This window comes from Malaya genurostris, chromosome 3, assembly GCF_030247185.1.
Source record: "Malaya genurostris strain Urasoe2022 chromosome 3, Malgen_1.1, whole genome shotgun sequence".
NCBI lineage: Eukaryota > Metazoa > Arthropoda > Insecta > Diptera > Culicidae > Malaya > Malaya genurostris.
The window spans coordinates 17,437,163-17,457,682 of record NC_080572.1 but is presented as its reverse complement, the minus strand read 5'-3'; the positions used below and the strand labels follow the sequence as shown (position 1 = coordinate 17,457,682).

General features: G+C 36.7%; 1 protein-coding gene across 1 annotated transcript; it reads right to left on the bottom strand.

Moving 5' to 3' along the window:
* Positions 1-5,103: 5,103 nt before the first annotated feature.
* Positions 5,104-17,672, bottom strand: LOC131438913 (T-related protein). Its single transcript, XM_058609308.1, has 7 exons — positions 17,510-17,672; positions 16,667-17,117; positions 10,116-10,346; positions 9,743-9,863; positions 5,838-6,713; positions 5,596-5,777; positions 5,104-5,532 (listed from the first exon to the last, which is right to left on the bottom strand). Exons 3-7 carry the CDS (start codon positions 10,343-10,345, stop codon positions 5,193-5,195), a joined length of 1,749 nt encoding a protein of 582 aa, XP_058465291.1. The 5' UTR covers position 10,346; positions 16,667-17,117; positions 17,510-17,672; the 3' UTR covers positions 5,104-5,192.
* Positions 17,673-20,520: the final 2,848 nt, after the last annotated feature.

Sequence of the window (20,520 nt, the reverse complement as noted above, 5' to 3'; positions counted from 1 at the left end):
TACCATGTATTCCTGGTACATATGAAATTAAACTTTGTTCTCTGTTTTAGCTATTGGAAGTTATTCGACGAATTATTCTGAAACGCACGATGTTTACACTTTTATCCGCCATATCTTCTTGTTTTTTTTTCAGAAATAATTGAGAACCTTGCTTAACAAAATGTTTTTCTTCTGAGTCGGCATAGTTTTAGTCACCTCATAAATGTTTAGGTCAGTGTGTGCAGTTTTCCTAATTTTTAGAAAAGCAATGATATGGACTTTTCTTTACATTTCGTCTTAGACTCGTCAGTGCAGAGCAGTTCAAATTGCAATGCTTAGTGCAAACTTAAACAGTTCAACTTAAACCGCTAAGCAGACGTAAAGTTAATGCTATTTGCAAAATACTTTTTAATTGGCACCAAGTGAACCGTTTAAGTTTGCACTAAGCAGTTCAATCCGAATTGCTCTGCACTGAGGAGTCTAGGACAAAACGTAAAGAAAAGTAAAAACGGTTATGTGCCCTAAGCACAAACTTAGGTTAACCCCTCAATGAATTATATGAATTTATAAACTTGCGAAAAAGTTGTGCAATATTGATCTGTTTGTAATGAACGCAAAACATGCAGACATGAGAACATTATCATTAAGGTTGCAGAAATTTAACAATGAAAACAAAACTCAACCAGAACTTGATTTACATCTCGCATATGGTTTTCATCTTACTGAAATAATCAGCAAACCTGACATCACTTTTGAACGATATTGAACGCAAAGTTAAGTTCATCAAAGTTACACTCATAAGTATATATTACCGCTTGAACATCTTGTTTGTGCAACTCCAGCACATGGGCTGACCAAAATAACATCTACAGTGCGTATCACAAAAGTCGGACCCGCTAAGATGAATGACTATAACAGATCGACTGAAAAGTTCGTATCGTTTCTATGAGAGGGCGCCACTAGAATTAAATCCATACCATTTTCAGTTAGTACCAACCTTCAAAAGATACGTGTATAAATTTGACAGCTGTCTGATTATTAGTTTGTGAGATATTGCATTTTGAGTGAAGCTACTTTTGTTATTGTGAAAAAAATGGAAAAAAGAAATTTCGTGTGTTGATGAAACACTACTTTTTGATGAAAAAAAAGTGCCGCCGATACCAAAAACTAGCTTGATGAGTGTTATCCAGACTCTGCACCGGGCGAAGCAACAATTCGTAAGTGGTTTGCAAAATTTCGTACTGGTCATATGAGCACCGAAGACGATGAACGCAGTGAACGTCCAAAAGAGGCTGTTATCGATGAAAACGTGAAAAAAATCCACAAAATGATTTTCAATGACCGTAAAGTGAAGTTGATCGAGATAGCTGACACCCTAAAGATATCAAAGGAACGTGTTGGACATATTATTCACGAATATTTGGATATGATAAAGCTTTGTGCAAAATGGGTGCCGCGTGAGCTCACAATCGATCAAAAACAACAACGAATTGATGATTCTGAGCAGTGTTTGGAGCTGTTATATCGAAATAAAACCGACTTTTTTCGTCGATATATAACAATGGACGAAACATGGCTCCATCACTTCACTCCGGAGTCCAATCGACAGTCAGCTGAGTGGACTGCACGCGATGAACCGAACCCAAAGCGTGGACAGACTCAACAATCGGCCGGTAAGGTTATGACGTCTGTATTTTGGAATTCGCATGGTATAATTTTCATCGACTACCTTGAAAAGGGAAAAACCATCAACAGTGACTATTATATAACGTTATTAGAGCGTTTGAAGGACGAAATTTAAAAAAAACGGCCTCATTTGAAGAAGAAAAAAGTTTTGTTTCATCAAGACAATGCACCGTGTCACAAGTCGATGAAAACCATGCTGAAATTGAACGAATTGGGCTTCGAATTGCTCCCTCATCCACCGTATTCTCCAGATTTGCCCCCCCAGTGACTTTTTGCTGTTCTCAGACCTCAAGAGAATGCTCGCTGGTAAAAAATTTAGAAGTAATGAAGAGGTAATCGCTGAAATTGAGGCCTATTTTGAGTCAAAGGACAAATCGTACTACAAAAATGGTATCGAAAAGTTGGAAGATCGCTATAATCGCTGTATCGCCTCTGATAGCAATTATGTTGAATAATAAAAACGAATTTTGGCAAAAAAATGTGTGTTTCTATTAAACGATACGAACTTTTCAGCCGAACTGTTACTGTTTTGTTGTTTAATTAAACTACACAGCAAAAAATCATTAAATTTACAGGTGACGAAAATCCATATATGACACAATTCAGAAGTTCGAAATTATTAAAACGATTGAATTTTACAAGAATGATTTAAATGTACGTCAAACATACCCCACTTTTAAAGCAGACGTGTAAACTTACATGTTTCAGCAGCTAAAAATATAACGAAATGCATTAAACTAGTGTTCGAATACCTGTAAAATTGAATCATTTTTGATGCTCGAATATGTCGGTCTCAGAAGACGTAACTTTAGACGATTTTTTCTAGGTGTGTAGTTTGACAAAATTACATGGTTGTATACAAAACACGACCGACCATATTGACATTAAAAATGCAATTTCGAAACTCTCTCATCCGCAGATTTAAATTTAAAATACAGGCAAATAATTGAAACGCTATCTAAGATTCTAAAGCTAATTTTAGGAAGTTAGAATTTTCAGTTACTAATATATCATCGTCAAGTAGATTTAAGAAGTATTTATAATAATATTCATACCAATAATTTTTTTTTTAATTTTAAGCGCAATCGGTGGTATGTTTGCTATGTTTGATGCATGTTATGGAGTAACGTAGAATAATGATCGTACGTGAAGTCCACAACAGATTGGAGTTTCCGAAAACCTATACACCCAAACCTCCGTTTACGAACACTTTTTATACGTTACCTCTTTTTATGTAACTCTTTTTAAGAACCAAATCCCAAATAACGTAATCATTTTTTACGAACCAAATCCCAAATCAAGCAAACTATTTTTACGAACCTACTTCGTAAAAAGAGGTTTTGGCATACATCGAAAGTGATTTCTGGCTCATTTATATTCCATGGAAACTACTACAATATGGGTATTGTTGGAACGGGTTTAAAGAGTAGATACCGGAAAATGATGTTTGAGGTGGTTCTGAAATTCAAGATGGCGACCTCCGGTTTCTTGATATGACTAGCAAACCCTTTCAATATAGGTATTTTCTAAACGGGATTGATGAATAGATGTCGGAAAACGATGTTTGAGGTGGTTCTGAAATTCAAGATGGCTACTTCCGGTTTCTTGATATTCCTTGAAAACCCTTACAATATGGGTATTTTCGGAAAGAATTAGATATCAAAACGATCACAAACTTCTTTCTTTTTTGGTACCTATACACTAAATCTCTACTAAAAAAATATTAATATTGTGCGTATTTTCAAAGAGTATCAATAGACCGGAAGTGATCATCTTGAATTCACAACGATTACAAACATTGTCATTATGGCACCATTCAAATCCTTTTCGAAAATACCCCTACTGTAGGGGTTTCCAAGGAATATAAAAAAACCCGGAAGTCGCCATCTTGAATTTAAGAACCCCCTCAAACATCGTTTTCCGACATCTAATCATCAATCCCATTCCTGAATTACCCATATTGTTAGGAGTTTTAAGCAATATCAATAATCCGGAAGCCGCCATCTTGGATTTAGAAAACGAGCGCAAACTTCATTTTTTTGCACTTACTCTTCACATCCATTTCAAAAATAGCCATATGATGGGCGGTTTCCACATTCATTACACAAAACTTTTTTACGAAGTAAATTCCAAATAACGATAACTTTTTTTACGAACCAAATCCCAAATAACGTAAACTTTTTTTACGAACCAAATCCCAAATAACGTAAACTTTTTTACGAACCCCCGTTTAGTTCGTAAATGGAGGTTTCGGTGTATTTAAGTTGAAAGAGAAAGGCATTATCACACCACTAGGTGGATTAACGATGATTTCCTGTTGTCTCTTAACGTCCCGGTTAACCGGAATTATGAGCGCCTTCCAGAATGCCTCACAAGCTGTCGAGTCCATCAATAGTTACCTTCGAACGATATGTGTTGGCAGCAAGTGGACATAGTGATATAAAGTTACTTTCTGCCTAAAAGTAAAAAATATAGCTTTCTATATTTTCTAATGTTCTAATGTTGTGAAAACATGTGCACCGGTACCTTTATCCATTCGACGAATCTCTAAAGATTTGGTTTTCGTTTGGTAAAAAAAAATACACCTACTGTAATTTGAATAACTGTTTGACAGCTAGTTTTCACGACAATCAGTAATTACAGAAGTTCGGTAATTGGTAGACAATTTTACCATACGAACAGTATGTTTTTTACCGTACTCACCTACTATTCTGATTTACTGTATGAATTGTAATATTATTAATAATATTGTTTTTGTCAAAAAAGTTTTAAGTCTCAAATAATCAGGGTATCAAAGCTCACCTTTGAGCATTTTACGGTAATATAATTTTTTACTATTGCGTCTGAAAAATACCCGGACTGTGGTTATAAAATGAAATATCCTTATTCATACTTCTACATCAATTTCATCCCTTTCAAGTAATCCCCCTCCAGTAAAAATTAACTTATGGCAAAGTATTTTTCCAGTCTTCGAAGCATGCCAAATAGTTCTCCTCCTGGATGCCCTTGAACATCATCTTCAATAGGGCTCTCATCTCTTCAATCCACTTTAAATGCGTTACCTGAAGTGGCCTTTTGAGTTGAGGCGAAGTCACATGAAGTAAAATTAGGCGAAAACGATATCGAAAAATTCGATCTTGGCGTCTCACAAAAACATGCGTTTCTCAAATTTGAAATGGATATCAGAGATCAGTTCTGCTACCAAAAACAAAGCACCAGTTGAAAATAATAACCCGCGCAGTTTAAATTTTACCGGTTCAACGTTCCGGACACATTAGTATTAAAGCAATAAAAATATCTGATCTTTCAAAACCTCCCTAATTCTAAACACGAACCCGTGATTCTTCGAACAAAATCGCCATTCATGATATGCGAACGATTACCGAACTCGAACTTAATCAGACCAAGTTTTACAAAACTATTTTTTGAGCCCATTGATTTAGTTATAAATAACCTTTATTAATTCAGATATATACACAATGAAAAGATTCTCAATTCATCTGTTAAAGTAAACTACTTCAACAACATTAGATGTGCGAGGTCTGCGGTGGTGTTAATGGCGTCCAAGCTCCACTTGATCCACTCCGGACGGGACTGTGCGGTGATAGACCGATACCACAAACCGAAGCTCCCGGCGAGCCTCCATTAACGGTGTGATGGCTTGGTTCCGGTGAATGATTCTCCGAGCAGTGATGATGACCACCAGGGACACCGGCTACAAGGGAGCTTTCGGGAGCCGACGAATGACTATGGTGGCTGTGATGATACTGGATCGAAACAGGTGATGAAGCTGCTAGCGATTCGTGGCGATGGTGTGATGTTGGAACCGACGTCAATTCGGTTATTTCTGATGGGTGATTGTACGTACTGTAATAAAAACGAATATCAAATAGAAACCAATAGTTCGCGTTTAGAAATTAGGAAAACTACCCAATGTCCCCGATCATGGGTATGTACTCCGCCGTTGGATAATGGTAACTGCTTTGATAGACACTGTAATCTCCTGCAGCATGCCAAGACGTTGAGTATCCAAGATTTGTTATTGTGGGTGGGTTCAGAACATTTCCGTACAGCTGATGGTTGGGGGACACCGTTGGAGTGGGATGATAAATCTATGGAAAGGTAGTTTCAAATAAAAATCAGTCCATCGATGTTAGAGAAAGTGCCCTCACCTGATGCCCTGCTGCGGATGCATAAATTTGTTGTGGAGACACACTGGGCTGGTAGACGTCGATTTGATTTGCAGTACTTGTTGATGGTGTGGAGCTATACTGCGTATTGTGCGAAGAAAGGTGATGCGTAGCATAGGTTGGAGAAGATGTAACATAGTTAGGTGATCCATTCGAAGGTGTTGGTGAAATGTTCGGTCCAATTGAGTTAGGACTACCAGGGTTCGTAGTCTGACTGGTCCAATAGGAACCAGTAGCAGAAGCAGGTTGAGATTGCCATGCTGTAGAATATGAAGAAAATACAGGCGAGGATATCGGCTCCAACGGTAGATATCCAGCTGGTTGAGGAGAAGAACTTCCACTAGTATTTCGCGAACGTTGTGTGGTGTAAGGTGCCGGACGATTTGAACGGATAGGTGAATGCTGATAGCGCTCTGAAGTCGACAGTGGAGACGGAGCTGTCGCATAAGAAGGATGGAAATTCAACCAACCATAGGTTGAATTTTCTCTAGAATAAACTGAATCCGGCCGTTCCTTGGCGTCTAGGAATGCTTTCGCAAAAGGGTTGTACTTAATTTTAAGGGATGTGACCTCCTCGTTTTGATAGGCTGTCACCGCGATAAACTGAGTCTCCGGGAACGGATAAGTGTGAACGTCTCTCTGCTCGCGTTGCTCGGACACAACACGGATTAGGTGAACCCTAGGTTCGTACTTGTGCAACGAGTTCAACATAATTTGCCCATTTCCATTGGTTTTATTGGTTAGTTTGACCTTCGCGAAAGATATTGGCTCCTTCATCCAGTGCTGACCGAAGTTTGGTGACTCCGGATGCAGGTAAACTGGATTAGGGGGAGGAGCTTCGGCCTTACCACCAGCAACCTGAAATAAAGAAATGCAAGTAATCAATTCTGAAGCAGTTTGTATAGAAAAAGTTTCTACGATTTTTAAATCTGATTAAAACACGATTTAACTAACTCAAATATTCAAACTTATTTACAAATCACCACTCCATCTTAAATATCACCAGAATTCGCAATCAATAAAATGTGTATTTAGTATTAGAATCGCATAAATTTGAAATATACTCAATCTCGTTTACCTCGTCTCAAGATTAGTTTTTTGTATGTACATGCGGGATTGACGAATATCAAATGAAGTCGATTAAAAAAAAGTACGGGTGTGAAATGTCAGAGACATAACTGGATGTCGTGAATACGAATATAACTGACACGATTTCTGTACACTTTCGATTCGAATTGATAGTTGATCGATTGTGTGAATTGCGAAACTTTCCCCCTACCCTATTCACTACTAAAATTTTCAACGATTTTTGACGTCGATTATCTCATTTCGAATTTGCATATTTCATTGAAAGAAACTATCAAGATGCTGTACAGGATTCATTTCTGCCTTTTAGAAGGACCAAATTGTGGAATTCTCTACGATATTTAGCACAGTTCGGAACATATGTCTCGAACGATTTTCACACAGCGAAAAGTGCACGAAGCAAATCAAATTATTTTGGATTTTCACTAAACTGATGATTTCTACCTTCGATTTGCAAAGAAGTAATCTCGATAGTTCTTTAAATAACATTTAGAGCCATTAGAACGGTTGATTTTATATAACGTTGTCCACTTTTCTTTTCTTGTTCTCTTTCTCTTCAATTCAAACCATCAGCAGCTGATGCAATCGTTCTTGCTTGAATTAAAACTAGCTTTGCGAACAAACCGACACATCCGCTCGCAGTGCCAAATGATGATAAACTGAATTATTTTTTCTTAAGAGGCTTCTTTTTACGTGATTTCGTTTGTAGCTTTTTCACAAATGGGCGGTTCCAACGGCCACACATATAGGCACTTATAGAATTTTGACGTCGATTGTCTCATTTCGGATTTGCATATTTCATTGGAAGAAACTATCAAGGTGCCGAACAGGATTCATTTCTGCCTTTTAGAAGGACCAAATTGTGGAATTCTCTACGATATTTAGCACAGTTCGGAACATTTTTCTGGATCGATTTTCGCACAGTGAAAAGTGCACGAAGCAAATCAAATTGTTTTGGATTTTCACTAAACTGATTCCTTCGAATTTCAAAGAAGTAATCTTAATAGCTCTTTAGATAACATTAAGAGCCATTAGAACGGCTGGTTTTATATAATGTTGTCCACTTTTCGTATCTTTTCTTTTTCTCCAATGCAAAGCACCAGCAGCTGATGTAATTGTTCTTGCTTGAATTGAAACTAGCTTTGCGTACAAACCGACACATCCGCTCGCAGTGCCAAATGATGCGAAACTGGTTTAATGCGTCTTCTCGCCTTGACGACCGGAAGGCAAATGAGAACTACGACCTGGGCGTTTAAGGTTTTTAACCACGCAGAAGGTGCGCTCTCCGATGCCGCTGTTTAAATGCGTCTTCTCGCCCCGACGTCTGCTTTCATTCAACGCACAAGAAGAAATTATCGATTTTCGACCACGGCTCCCCTTATATAACGTTCAGTTGAAGATATGTGCCTGACTACCTCGAAATCGTCGTCCTTGCGCGAAAACCCCAAGCAAAAGTAAAGAGTTTTCCGCGTTGTTTTAAAATTTTCAGAAAATTTAATTTTTGAGTTATTTGTTGTTATCTCACACTGTTCAAAATATTATCCCAAATTCCTGATCATATTTTTGATGAAATAGTGAAAGAATTATGTTGCTGCCATTAATACAAGTCGAGATATTCACGATTAAGTTCTGCCCATTCTTCCATATGGCTAATTTTGAAAAGGCTCCCCATAGTAAAGTAAGTCGTATACACGACAAAAGAAAAAGAAGCAGGAAAATAAGCAAGACACGTACGGCGAGATAATGATGCAATTTCGCCTGAACAATTCTGACAGCAGCCGGAATGCTGCCAGCTTTCTGACGGTTGCAGAATTCCTCACAAGCGGGATACATTAACGAATAACATCGAAATAAACAAAAAAAAAAGTGTTGTTTTCCTTGTCTGACCGGGGCTATTTCTTCGAATTGTTATAAAATTATCTTCCGATGGAACTCATCGTATTGGCTATGTAATGATGCTAATAAGGTGAACATGAAATTGTTGTAATACAATTTATTTACGGTAAAATTTTATGAATTATCAGATAAAAATTAACATTGCAGGAAAATATACTAAGCATAGTTTAAACATGTTGGATCAATTATTTGAGGTTGTTTGGTAGAAGTTTCAAAACTTTCGTATTACGCAAAACATTGCTGTGGATTCGTCATCCAAAAAAATCTAAACCGTATAATGATGAGATACCTAGAATAGAATAGATGAGAAATAATCTGAAGTGGTACTCTATTTTATGGAATCGAACCGGGAAATTTCCAATAGACTGTAACCCTATTTTATTTGATACTCAATTCCATGTATTCATGAATGGCATTCATATAAGAACATATTGAAATGAACATATGAAATAATATCTAGAGTAAGCCTTTCCCTGTAGTAAAATGACCAAGATCACCAATAGAAAATGGCCAATGTCGCTTCGGCTATAGTACACATATTGTTTAAAAAACCTTCAGCAGTCACCAGCGGTTTCATTCAGTCTAATTAACACCTTGCAATTGTTTTCAAGCTCGCTGTGCATTAATTAGCGAAATGTAAATACGTTCACAACGTTACGGAATAAATAAGCATCTCCTTTCGTACTAGGTAGCGTCTCAACGGTGACCATTAGTTTTCTTGCAAAGAATACGATGTGTGGATCACTAAACTATTGCTAACCATCCGCTCACTTTCGAAAACTACACCGTAGCTGCACATAGAAGCTACGTTAGTCTATGATAAAAGAACACAACCCGTTCACACTGAGCCAGCAAACAATGTTTAATTTTTCATTCGAACCTGAAGTTATTCTTAAGGCGCTTACCCATTCTCCGTTGACGTACTTCCAGCGGTGCGAATCCACCTGGGAAAATTCCAGCAATACCGTGTACATTGCGGTGGGATCCAAACCGGCCGCGGTCACCTTCACAACCGGGAACATGCGCCTGAAACCGAACAGGAAAGGTTTTGTGTAGCTATGTACAGACTTGGGTGCGAAAATGCCACAAGCATTCAACCGTGGCGAACAGATCGTGAGGCATCAACTCGAACATGGTCAATGAATTCGAACGGAACTGAATTTTATTCGAATTTTATTGTGAGTGTGAAAACCCTTTGAATATATTTGTTCTAGACTAACATTTCACTGTTATCCCCGGTTTTCCATGAATAAATTATTGTTTGCACAGTACACTCACCTTCCATTTTTGGTCACAATCATTTCGTTGGTTAGGTTTTGAAACCGCAACCACAGATCTCGATCGTCTAACGTAACTGAAAGGTCTCTCTCATCGGACCCACGCCCATGACCAACACTGGCCTGTGAGTGACTGCCGTTCGATGTTCCACTAGTACTTCCGTTTGTAGATCCCGTCATCAGCGGATCGATAGCGGACAGAATGTGAGAAGTTGAAATTTCCGGACGCATTCTGGAATCAGAAACGAAATATATATAAATGATCAGTTTAATCATCTACACAATACGAAAAATCGTGTAAATTTACGGTTTTTGCATTCAAAAATACTTGAATGGATTTTCCTATCTAAAATGAAACTATCCAGTTTTTGCATTCCGATTCCCCAATACAATCTCTTAATATCTTTTTGAGTACCTGAACTGAATAGCTTAAACTTACATTTCTATCTATTATAGGGTTAATAACAAGGAATCAGATTAATCCATACATCATTTATATGTATCTCTATAGCAGACTTCGATCTGCTCGTGGATTTTTTAAGCTTTTCGGTTTCCTATTAATGATGTGCTCATGCGGATATCCCGAACAACTCAAGTCTTCGTTTGTTTGGGATCATCTATTCAACCTAAATTTTATCTACTTTCAATTACGCTTACTAAAGATACTGGGAACTTTCGAATGAGCAAAATTATTGCTTATGATGGGCAGGATATTCCAGTGTTTAAATGACTTTTTTTCATGATTTGCTTTCATATGGTCGAACACTAAATTGGGATCGTTAGCATATTTGACCCAAATTGGTATTCTTTTTCCCAAACTTGCTATTATGAATAATTATGAAAATAAGAAACGATTTTGGAAGAGGCAATTCAATCAGTAGAATGAGAATGTTCGGTAGTTCTGTTGTTCTGAACTCGTCAAAAGATGAAAAAAATACAAAATGAAGTTTTTCAGGAATCAGAACAAATTGGCTCAAATGGCACGTTCCCCTGAAGCTGAAAAAGACTGAAGTAATGATTCGGTATACTTCAGAAAGAAAAGGTGGAATAAAATTTGATTACCAAGTTGACGATCAGAGTGTCCAAACGATGATGCAAGTAATTTCGAGAAAAGTTTGCCATTTCATCAAAACCAAAACCGAATAGTGTTGCGCGGGGAAGAGCATTTGTTATGAAGAGCATTTATCGTTTACACGTTGAATTACGAAACTAATTCAGACCATTGAATGTAACTCCTAGTCCAGCGTACTAGTCTACCTGCGAGCACAATGAGCTCAACCAATCATTCTATCATCAAGCATTGGCTGTACGATAGTTTATGACCTTCTGCGGAAATGTCTCAATCAGATTTGGTCACTTCAAGTTACACTAGGGTGGAAGTTCCTGGGATCCTTCTCCACGATAGGGTCCAGTCCGTAACTTTTAAAGAACGTCGTACGCACACGGCACGGAAGCTGTCGACGAGTGATTGTCCAAAGGTGTTTTATTTGAGGTGAATAAAAGCCGCCGCCGGGCCTTGCTGTTCGAACAGAAGATTTATAATTTTATTGGATTGAAACATCAGCTGTGCGATTATTATCACCATCAGCATCATCATCATCGGCACCATCCGCAGCCGCATAGAAGCGGTGAAATGAAAACAGCAACCTGAGAAACTCTCCGCTGCAAAACTGCTTATTCGAATGCCGCATGGATTAGTTGATGGGAAAAGTGGAAGCTTGAAAATGAACGATTTTATGCTCCTACGAAAGATGCAGAGGCTCGTATATGAACAGACACAATATCAATATTTCATTTTTATCGTACTTTTATTGAAAAATATCATTTAATTTATATGACTTTTTTATACTGCAGCCGAAGTGTTTTTGTTCGAAGCTAATTTGAGACAGATTTACCGACATTCTTCAGTCGGAGTGTTCTTCAATTTAACTGTTCGAACCGTTTACCAAGAAAAATAATTAGCGAATATAAGTAACATAGAATTACACAAAGCTAGTGCATAAACACTGTTTATGTTTAGATTGAAAAACTATCTCCCCATTTGCACAATAATACGAAACAGGTAGGTCATTAGTCATATGCCTAACGACTAAGAACTACCGAGGTAACGGATGTTAGCAAGGGCTAAATGTCATGAACAGTTTTGTTGTTAAATCAAATATAAATCGAATATAAATGATTTCCTAAAAAATCAAGTCGGGTTCTTCGATTGCTCGTCAACCAACAGAGAGAATCAGAAAAATGCTGGCCAATGGAAAAAATCAACAGTAGCGACGTCTATCGGCCCTCTGTATGGACACATATATGTATTGAAATCCCAACTTGCTACAGTCAAAACTGGTTTTAAGTCCAAGTTCGGTATGATCAATATTGGTGAGCTGAAAAGATTTGTTTTTTCATATTCACGACGCAATTTGTTGAATGAACTGTACAAATAAGTATTCGACGGGCACGGAACGTTTAGGCATCATTACGTCAGAAAAGAAAAAAATGCCTTGATTGGAATGTAATGTTTGTATAATTAATGTTATTTTAAACTGAACTTGGAATATGATTTGACAGAAAAAATCTAGCTGTCATGGAACATCACAATAATCTAGAACTTCTGACCAGAAAAATGAGTGTTAAATCATTTATAATCGAAACAGATTTCCATTTTGTCCCCCAAGTCACTAATGGTTTCAACTATATGGTAAATCTCAAACCAGATTCAAAGATGGGTCGAATAAAGCTGTGATTGATGCAGGTTGGCGGTTCAATGTGTTGGGCGTTGGTCTTAGAAGCCAGTTGTCGTATGTTCGAGCACCGATCTGGAAAAATTCTTAGTGTCAGTATGGTCGTAGCCAGAGCTAATCAAAATCATTTTCATTGACTCAAAATAGACGAAATGACGAGAAATGAATATCACTCTTAGCTTCGCTTGCAAAATTATGAGAACGAGATCCATGTCCAGTCAACGACATAATCGGGAACAGTTGTTTCAAAATTGTGTTCTTTCTTTCATTTGCCCTTTCAGTCATTTTCGGTTTTCTGTGAAAATTTCAAACTGTGCAGTGTCGATATTTAACCAAACCTCTGAGAATCGATGACAGGAAACGATTCACAAGGATTTTTACCTATTGCACGGAACCACCCGCGATCCCATTTCAACCAGAATATTAGTTGATTTTCTGAATTCGACTGGTTAAAATTTGGTACAACTAATCGATTCTTGTTTTAACTAAACTGTCATTTTTGTTTTTCGATTAGCAGAAACGATGGCTGAAACAACTAATTTAACTGTTTGAAAAAAATAAATGCTGTCAATTAGTGAGGACACATACCTTTCAATATCAACAAATATTTTAGTTGAATTAACTGGTGTTGTTATTGAAACAAAATTCTGTTAGTTGAAAAATAAATCGGTTTTATTTGTTTTAGACATTGCAAATAGTTGAATCAACTCAAACAATGTTATTGATTTGCGAAAATAATCAAAATATACTTACTGATACACGTCATGATCTATTTAAAATAAGTTCGATATGTTGAGATTCATGAAATAAATATCGTTGTTAAAATATAAACATTATTTTATATTGACATGTAATATCATTAGGGCTGTGAAAACCACCGATCACTGCTTATTTCAAGTGATCTTAACCAAGGAATAAATTATCATTACGAAATCAGAACTGATCTGATCTCTTAGAGATTTTGATTTTTGTATGATCATGATCATGTCAAGTCGAGATCAGTAAAGATCTAAAATCTAAAAAATACTTCATCGATAGGAAATGATTGATGTAGAAAAATGTTTTTAATCAGCAAAAGTGCCCGGAGGGGAGAGTAAATTAGCGAAATTATTAAATTTACCTAAAATGAGTATTGCCTTCAAACGGTTGACCTAAGTTATGCACTGATAATTTTAGTCAATTTATATGAGCTTGGGTGCATCAACCGCTGGGAATTGGAATTTTGCGACGGCAATTCAAACGCGCCATTCAATCACAGCGCGTTCTGTGTGTTTGAAACCCTTCGCTCCTGTTACTTTTATAAATTAAATTCATGTCAAAAAGCGTTTTATTGCTAATGCATGAACATCATCATCGGTAACAAACAGCTGGAAGTAAAACAGTCTGCTGGAAGTAAATCAATGATCGAATTTGAAGCATAAAATTTTTGCGCATACCTGAAAGATTACGAGATGATCATTCATTAACATTTTCTAATTTGTCACCAAATCTTTTTCATCTCAAACGAGGTTAACTTTATCACAACACCGCTGTTAGATAAACACTTGTTATCATAAATTTCTCAAATTGAATGAACACAATTTCACCAAACGCTTTAACCGTCGATGTTGTTTTCATTGACATTTTGAAGCGACGCGAACAGATTTCAACTAAAAAAGTTGTTGATTTTGCATTGCGATTATTGTTTGGCTTTCAACTGTCTCCGGCATTTGACAGCATTCAAAATAACATATTTTTCAACTACTTGAATATATGCAAATCAAAAACCATGTTGGTTGAATCAAAAAGAAATTAGTTAAATCAACTATCGCAAAAATCAAAAACTGCGATATCGCAATCTTATGATCGGTTCTCCGTGTGGTGCTCGAATCTATGGTATTTTTGGTTTCCAAAGAGGTTCTGGAGGTAATTACTTCGATTTGGTTTCGTCATAGAGAAACGAGTGACGTTGGCAGTTATAATCTTTTTTGTTTCAATGGGAAACAAAAATTCTTCATATCGTTTTTCTTCATTTGTTTTAGATGGTGTTATTTACGAATGAGACAATTGAAAACTTGTAGTAAGTAATGTTAGATACATAGGTTGACGTAGGACTGCGGTCGACAAGGGGCAAATCATTTTAAAATGCTAATTTGTTTTGATAGATTGTTTTACCAATAAATCATCCATTTCAAGTAAAATCTCATTAGTTCTTTGTAAAAGGATTTGAATTCTGAATTGAGCCGAAGGTTACTATTTCACTAACTTTCGACACATTGGACAAAAATTTCCACGAGCAAAATTCCGAAAGCTTTTTGATGAGGGTTCGAATTACTTAAGTGCAAGAGAAATACCAAATAAAAGATATGGAAGGATAGTTAGTTAGGTAGGTTCGTTGGAAATTATTTGTCTACTGCCAACATTTTTCTAACTTCCAATTTCGATACTAGAATTATGAGAACAAAAGTGTGATCACGACGAAGTAGTTCAAAAAGGTATGAAATGAAAGTGAAAATGAAATGGAATTCATTGATGGTCGATTCATTTCGTACAAAGAAAACCTAATCACAAACATTTGATATCAGTAACATCTGTATTATTATTCGCTAACCTTCCAACTATAACAAAACAGTGGTCGAAACAAACATGCTACCGTTAACAGACCCGATGAATACTGTTAACAAAACATTTTAACAACAATATCTGATCTGCTTCGAAGGGCAAATACCTGACAAATACATTTGATTCCGGAGATACAATTATATAATAACCGTACCGTACTTTTTCCTATCCACACAATTTTCTCGATGATGGCTCAACCAATTTCAACATACCTGGACTCGTTTTAAAGCTGCATAGGAATCAATGATCAAGTTCAAACGTATTATTACTGATACTTTTGGATTCGGGAATGTTATCGGAAAAGCATGAGCATTGCCGATCTTTTGTAAATTATACTAATCAATATGGAAATTATTGTCTATCTAAATTTGTATCAACGTTAAGCTCGGCAAAAAAGGATATAATGAGACTATTTAAATAATAAGAGGAAGACTTTATCACACCACTCGGTGGTTATTTTTCAATCGAGTTGTTATTTTAAAAATCAACTCGGAATTGTTGTACGTTCAAATCTCGACCTGGAAAAATTCTTACCGACATTAAAATCCTACCACTGCTGCCTCGTAGTAGTTATTTACATTTTAAGATGCAATTCACAATCTTAAAAAGACACCCATTGCTGAAAAACGAAAAAGTATTTCTCTCCATTACCGTTTAGTGGCAACTCATAAGTGGAATATCACATTGTTTTAAATATAAGGTTAATATCTAGCGATAACGCAAAAAACTGCGTTTTCGTTTGTAAACAACGACTGCTTTCCTAAGATGAAAAATTTGGCCTTAATCGAAGTCTGTTAAAACAGACTTTGTTAGTTATAGAAAAATCAAGCTAGTTGTTTTGAAAATTATGTATGAAAATATTTCTCCGGTGAATTGTTATGGGTCTCAACGAATGTTGTGTCCTAAACAGTTAGTCATTTGTTTAACTTTAAATGCAATACTGCCACAACAAACTTTAACATTTAATATGAAAAATCCAAATTTGTAAAAGCTTTTACCCGAAAAGGGATACAATTTTTGATAATCAGGGCAAAGTAAGTAAGCGCATCCACTTTAGCTTGCGGTTCCGTAAATTTTCCCACGCACCTCTTGGAAACGATAATCCCAAATGCCTCATTCACACCGAAAGTGCGAAACGATTGTACGAGTTAGTGTTTTCATGATGATTCTAAAGTTCAATAACTTAACTATCCACGAACACACAAACAATACTCACTGTGACTAACCGTGGAGTAGGTTTAAACGATTCAACCAGGTGTCGAAGATCACACTTTCCTTCTAACCACACCGAGACTGCTTTGAATCAATGGTCTAAAATCTGCGGGACTCGATCCGATCGAGCTGTTAATAAATCTTTTGTACAGGAACAGATTATTTATCGCAATTATGAGAATTAACTCCTCTTTAAGAACTATTTGGCACACTTCAGTCCAGTAGAAAAGGGGAAATTTGTCATTTTCCTGCGGTCGATGATTCCATTCACACTTTCAATGGCACTTCCGGACTTCAGGTACCGAACTTCGGGTCCAGATTCAAGAGCTAATCATTACAAACTCGCACTTCATCATACGCATGCTAGAATCCGCACCACCGTCTTAATTTTTGATGTTATAAATTAATTAACAAACAATAGCTCACTTACTGGCGCATATGTGGCACTTATCGAACTGCAAACAAATTGTTTCTCGTTAAAGCCGTTTACACAAATATAGACAATTTTAATAATAATCTTTATAATAACACCATGAATATACATTAATTAATTAGTATAGCTTTGTCAAATGTTTTATAAATAATCAACAATCAATGACACTTTCCTTCGGCTCTTCGTCTGCACGTTCCAAGACAAGATAGTGGGTGGGGTTAATGGCACTAGGACGAGATCTGCTCACCGATAAATCGTCGACTAAGGCCTGCAGTAGAAGCGCTCGAGTGTGCAAATGACAAATGAGTACACAATTCACAAAAAAATAAACTATCATCACTGAAAAACACAGCACTGAACTCTGAAGGTGCAATCTAACATCAAGCCGTGAAAAACTCCGAAAAATTAACGGACCTTACGAAAAACAACCCACACGCACGTCGGGCAATCAGTGACGAAACCGAACGACAACCACTTTTGCTCGATGGCAGACATCAAGTGTCGAGATCTATTCAACATCTATTCGTTCGTCCAATATTCTTCGGTTTATTTGATCTTCCATCTCGCAATCCGCTTACGCTTCCTGTTCGCGCTGTTGTCCAACGAGAAACTCGCCACCAAGAAGGCAAGGCGTAAGGCAAAGGAAAACAAGTATGGCGAGTGAATCACATGCTGCTGTATGAAAAGGACAGATACAATCATCTCCACTAGTTTCAACGATGATCATACTTCGACTGGAGGTAGGGATTTCAACGGCATACAATTATATATTGAAACTTGTTGTTTTAAATCTGATAAATGCGAAGATGTGATAGTTCCATTCTAACCATTAGCTATGCCTTGAACGTCAATAGTACCAAAATGAGTTAGTTTAGTAATCATAGGTATTATGGCGTTCTTTGAACAAGGCTTGTTCAATGATGTCAAATAAATTGATTAACAGTGTTTTTTCACCTAATTATTAACAAAATCTTTACGAAATTTTAGTCTAACAAGTGATCTGTGAATGTGTCAATAAAGGAAAACTAGATCATTTACAAGGAAACATATTTTGTCCTTCTTAAAATTTACCGATCAACAGAGCACATCAGGATTCTTTCAAAATTATATCTGATTTTGGTATTTATGTCTCATTATGTCAAAAATATGATTCTAAGTCAGAAGCTAACATTTAGATTGTCTTAAGATTTTAGCAATTTTTGATATTCAGGTAAAAATATATGAAAAATTTATTACTTGTTGAACAAATTGTTGAATATCCCTCAAAAGAGTTCAAACACTGTTTTTCCATAAATACGTTTATTTCATAGGCATAAGTTTTTCTTCGCCGTGCATCCACAATACATAGTACTTTAAACCTAATACAATTCGAATATCATATTAATATTTTGGTATTCATTAGTTAATCTAAACACTGTTTTTATCAAGCGATTTACTATTATAAATTACATTAAATAAAATGCATTCATTTTGTACATGATCTTGTAACTATTTCAAGTTTGTTTGTATCAGTTCATCACTTTTATTCAATACAAGATAGCTGGCTATTGATTGAACTCATGAAAGAGAAAACAGTCTAACATAAAATAAAATTTAAATTTGAACTCCAATGAACTTGATGAAATGATAAAGAAGTTTCATTAAAGGAAGGTCACGACAAGCAAGAATGTCGCGAACTGGGACATTGGATAGTCTACCTTGGGTACGCAAGGAATTTATTTGTTGAGATCTGACATCACGATACTCCACGCATGTTCAAACCACATGATCAATATCGCGATAACCTTCGCCACAAGCAACGTGTAGTAATTGGACATGAGTCTGGACATCACACGAATGAAGTCCCTACTCACATCCAGTCCCCTGAACCATGCCTTTTTCGATATTTTAGGAATAATTGAGTGGATCCACCGATCCAGTTCATCTTTATCCCAAGAAGCTTGCCAGCTGGCAAGTGTTCTTTGGTGAGACGCGCTATAGAATTCGTTGAAAGCAATCGGTCTCTCATAAATTTCACCCTCAATAGCACCACGTTTGGCTAAAATATCGTCTCTTTCATTGCCTGGAATGGAGCAATGAACCGGGACCCGAACTATTGTGATTTGATAATTTTTATTCAATATGTCGTTCAGACACTGTTTTATTTTGCCCAAGAAAAACGGTTCATTTTTGCCAGTAGCGTTTGAGCGAATGGCTTCAATTGCAAGTTCAAACACTTTTGTCGATCGTGTTTTTGACTTTCAATACGAGTAATGCTATGCTTCAATAAAAAACCTGTTTTAATCCACCTAGTGGTGTAATGATGCCTTTCTCATGTATATAATATTGTGGTATTCTATTCAAAAATTTTCTCTTCGATTTTTGAAAGAAACCAAGAGATTGTTTGTGCATAACATACAGAATAAACCAGTGCTTTGATTGCGTAGGTCATCCTTAAGAAAACGAAGTGGGTTCACTATTATATGCATTTCCGGCACCGGAACCCGAGAACCGGTATAATCAAAGTACGGCCACCAACTAACATGACACACAAACTCTACTAGTACGCACTCTAAATTACGATTTAAATGTTTGTTGCATCCGAAAATATGCAGTAATTTTTGGTAGGACCATAAGACCTTTCAATCGACCCTAAGATTGGGAATAACGATTTGGAGTCCAGTTTATAATTTTTTTACGGTTTTTGTTCCGTCAGTTTAAGTGACGGTGTACAGTATGTAACACACTTTATCCTATAACTCCGGAACCGGAAGTCGGATCCGGATAAAATTCAGGAATTCCGTATGGGACCACGAGATCTTTCATTTGAATCTAAGTTTGTGGAAATCGGTCAAACTATCCCTGAGAAAAGTGAGTGAGATCCATTTTGGTATATATGACCACTATTTCCGGTACTTCCGGAGCCGGATACCGGGAACCAGGATAGCCGGAATCGGTATGGTTAGGTGCCTACTGATCATGACTATCGATATGTGTAGTTTTGAGACCAGTTTAGAAATTTTTTTACGTTTTTTGTTTCGCCGGTTTAAGTGACGGTGTACAAAATGTAACACACTTTATCCTATAACTCCGGAACCGGAAATCGGATCCGGATAAAATTCAGGAATTCCGTATAGGATCACGAGACCTTTCATTTGAATCTAAGTTTGTGCAAATCGGTCAAACTATTCCTGAGAAAAGTGAGTGAGATCCATTTTGGTATATATGACCACTATTTCCGGTACTTCCGGAGCCGGATACCGGGAACCAGGATAGCCGGAATCGGTATGGTTAGTTGCCTACTGATCATGACTATCGATATGTGTAGTTTTGAGACCAGTTTAGAAATTTTTTTACGTATTTTGTTTCGCCGGTTTAAGTGACGGTGTACAAAATGTAACACACTTTATCCTATAACTCCGGAACCGGAAGTCGGATCCGGATAA

Bases quoted from the DNA above. Each gene is read 5' to 3' on its own strand.
- LOC131438913 (XM_058609308.1), bottom strand. From the start codon at position 10,345: ATGCGTCCGGAAATTTCAACTTCTCACATTCTGTCCGCTATCGATCCG. The intron at 5,778-5,837 runs GTGAGGGCACTT...ACCTTTCCATAG, and splicing joins CATCCGCAGCAGGGCATCAG to ATTTATCATCCCACTCCAAC. The intron at 5,533-5,595 runs GTAGTTTTCCTA...TTTTTATTACAG, and splicing joins CCCATGATCGGGGACATTGG to TACGTACAATCACCCATCAG.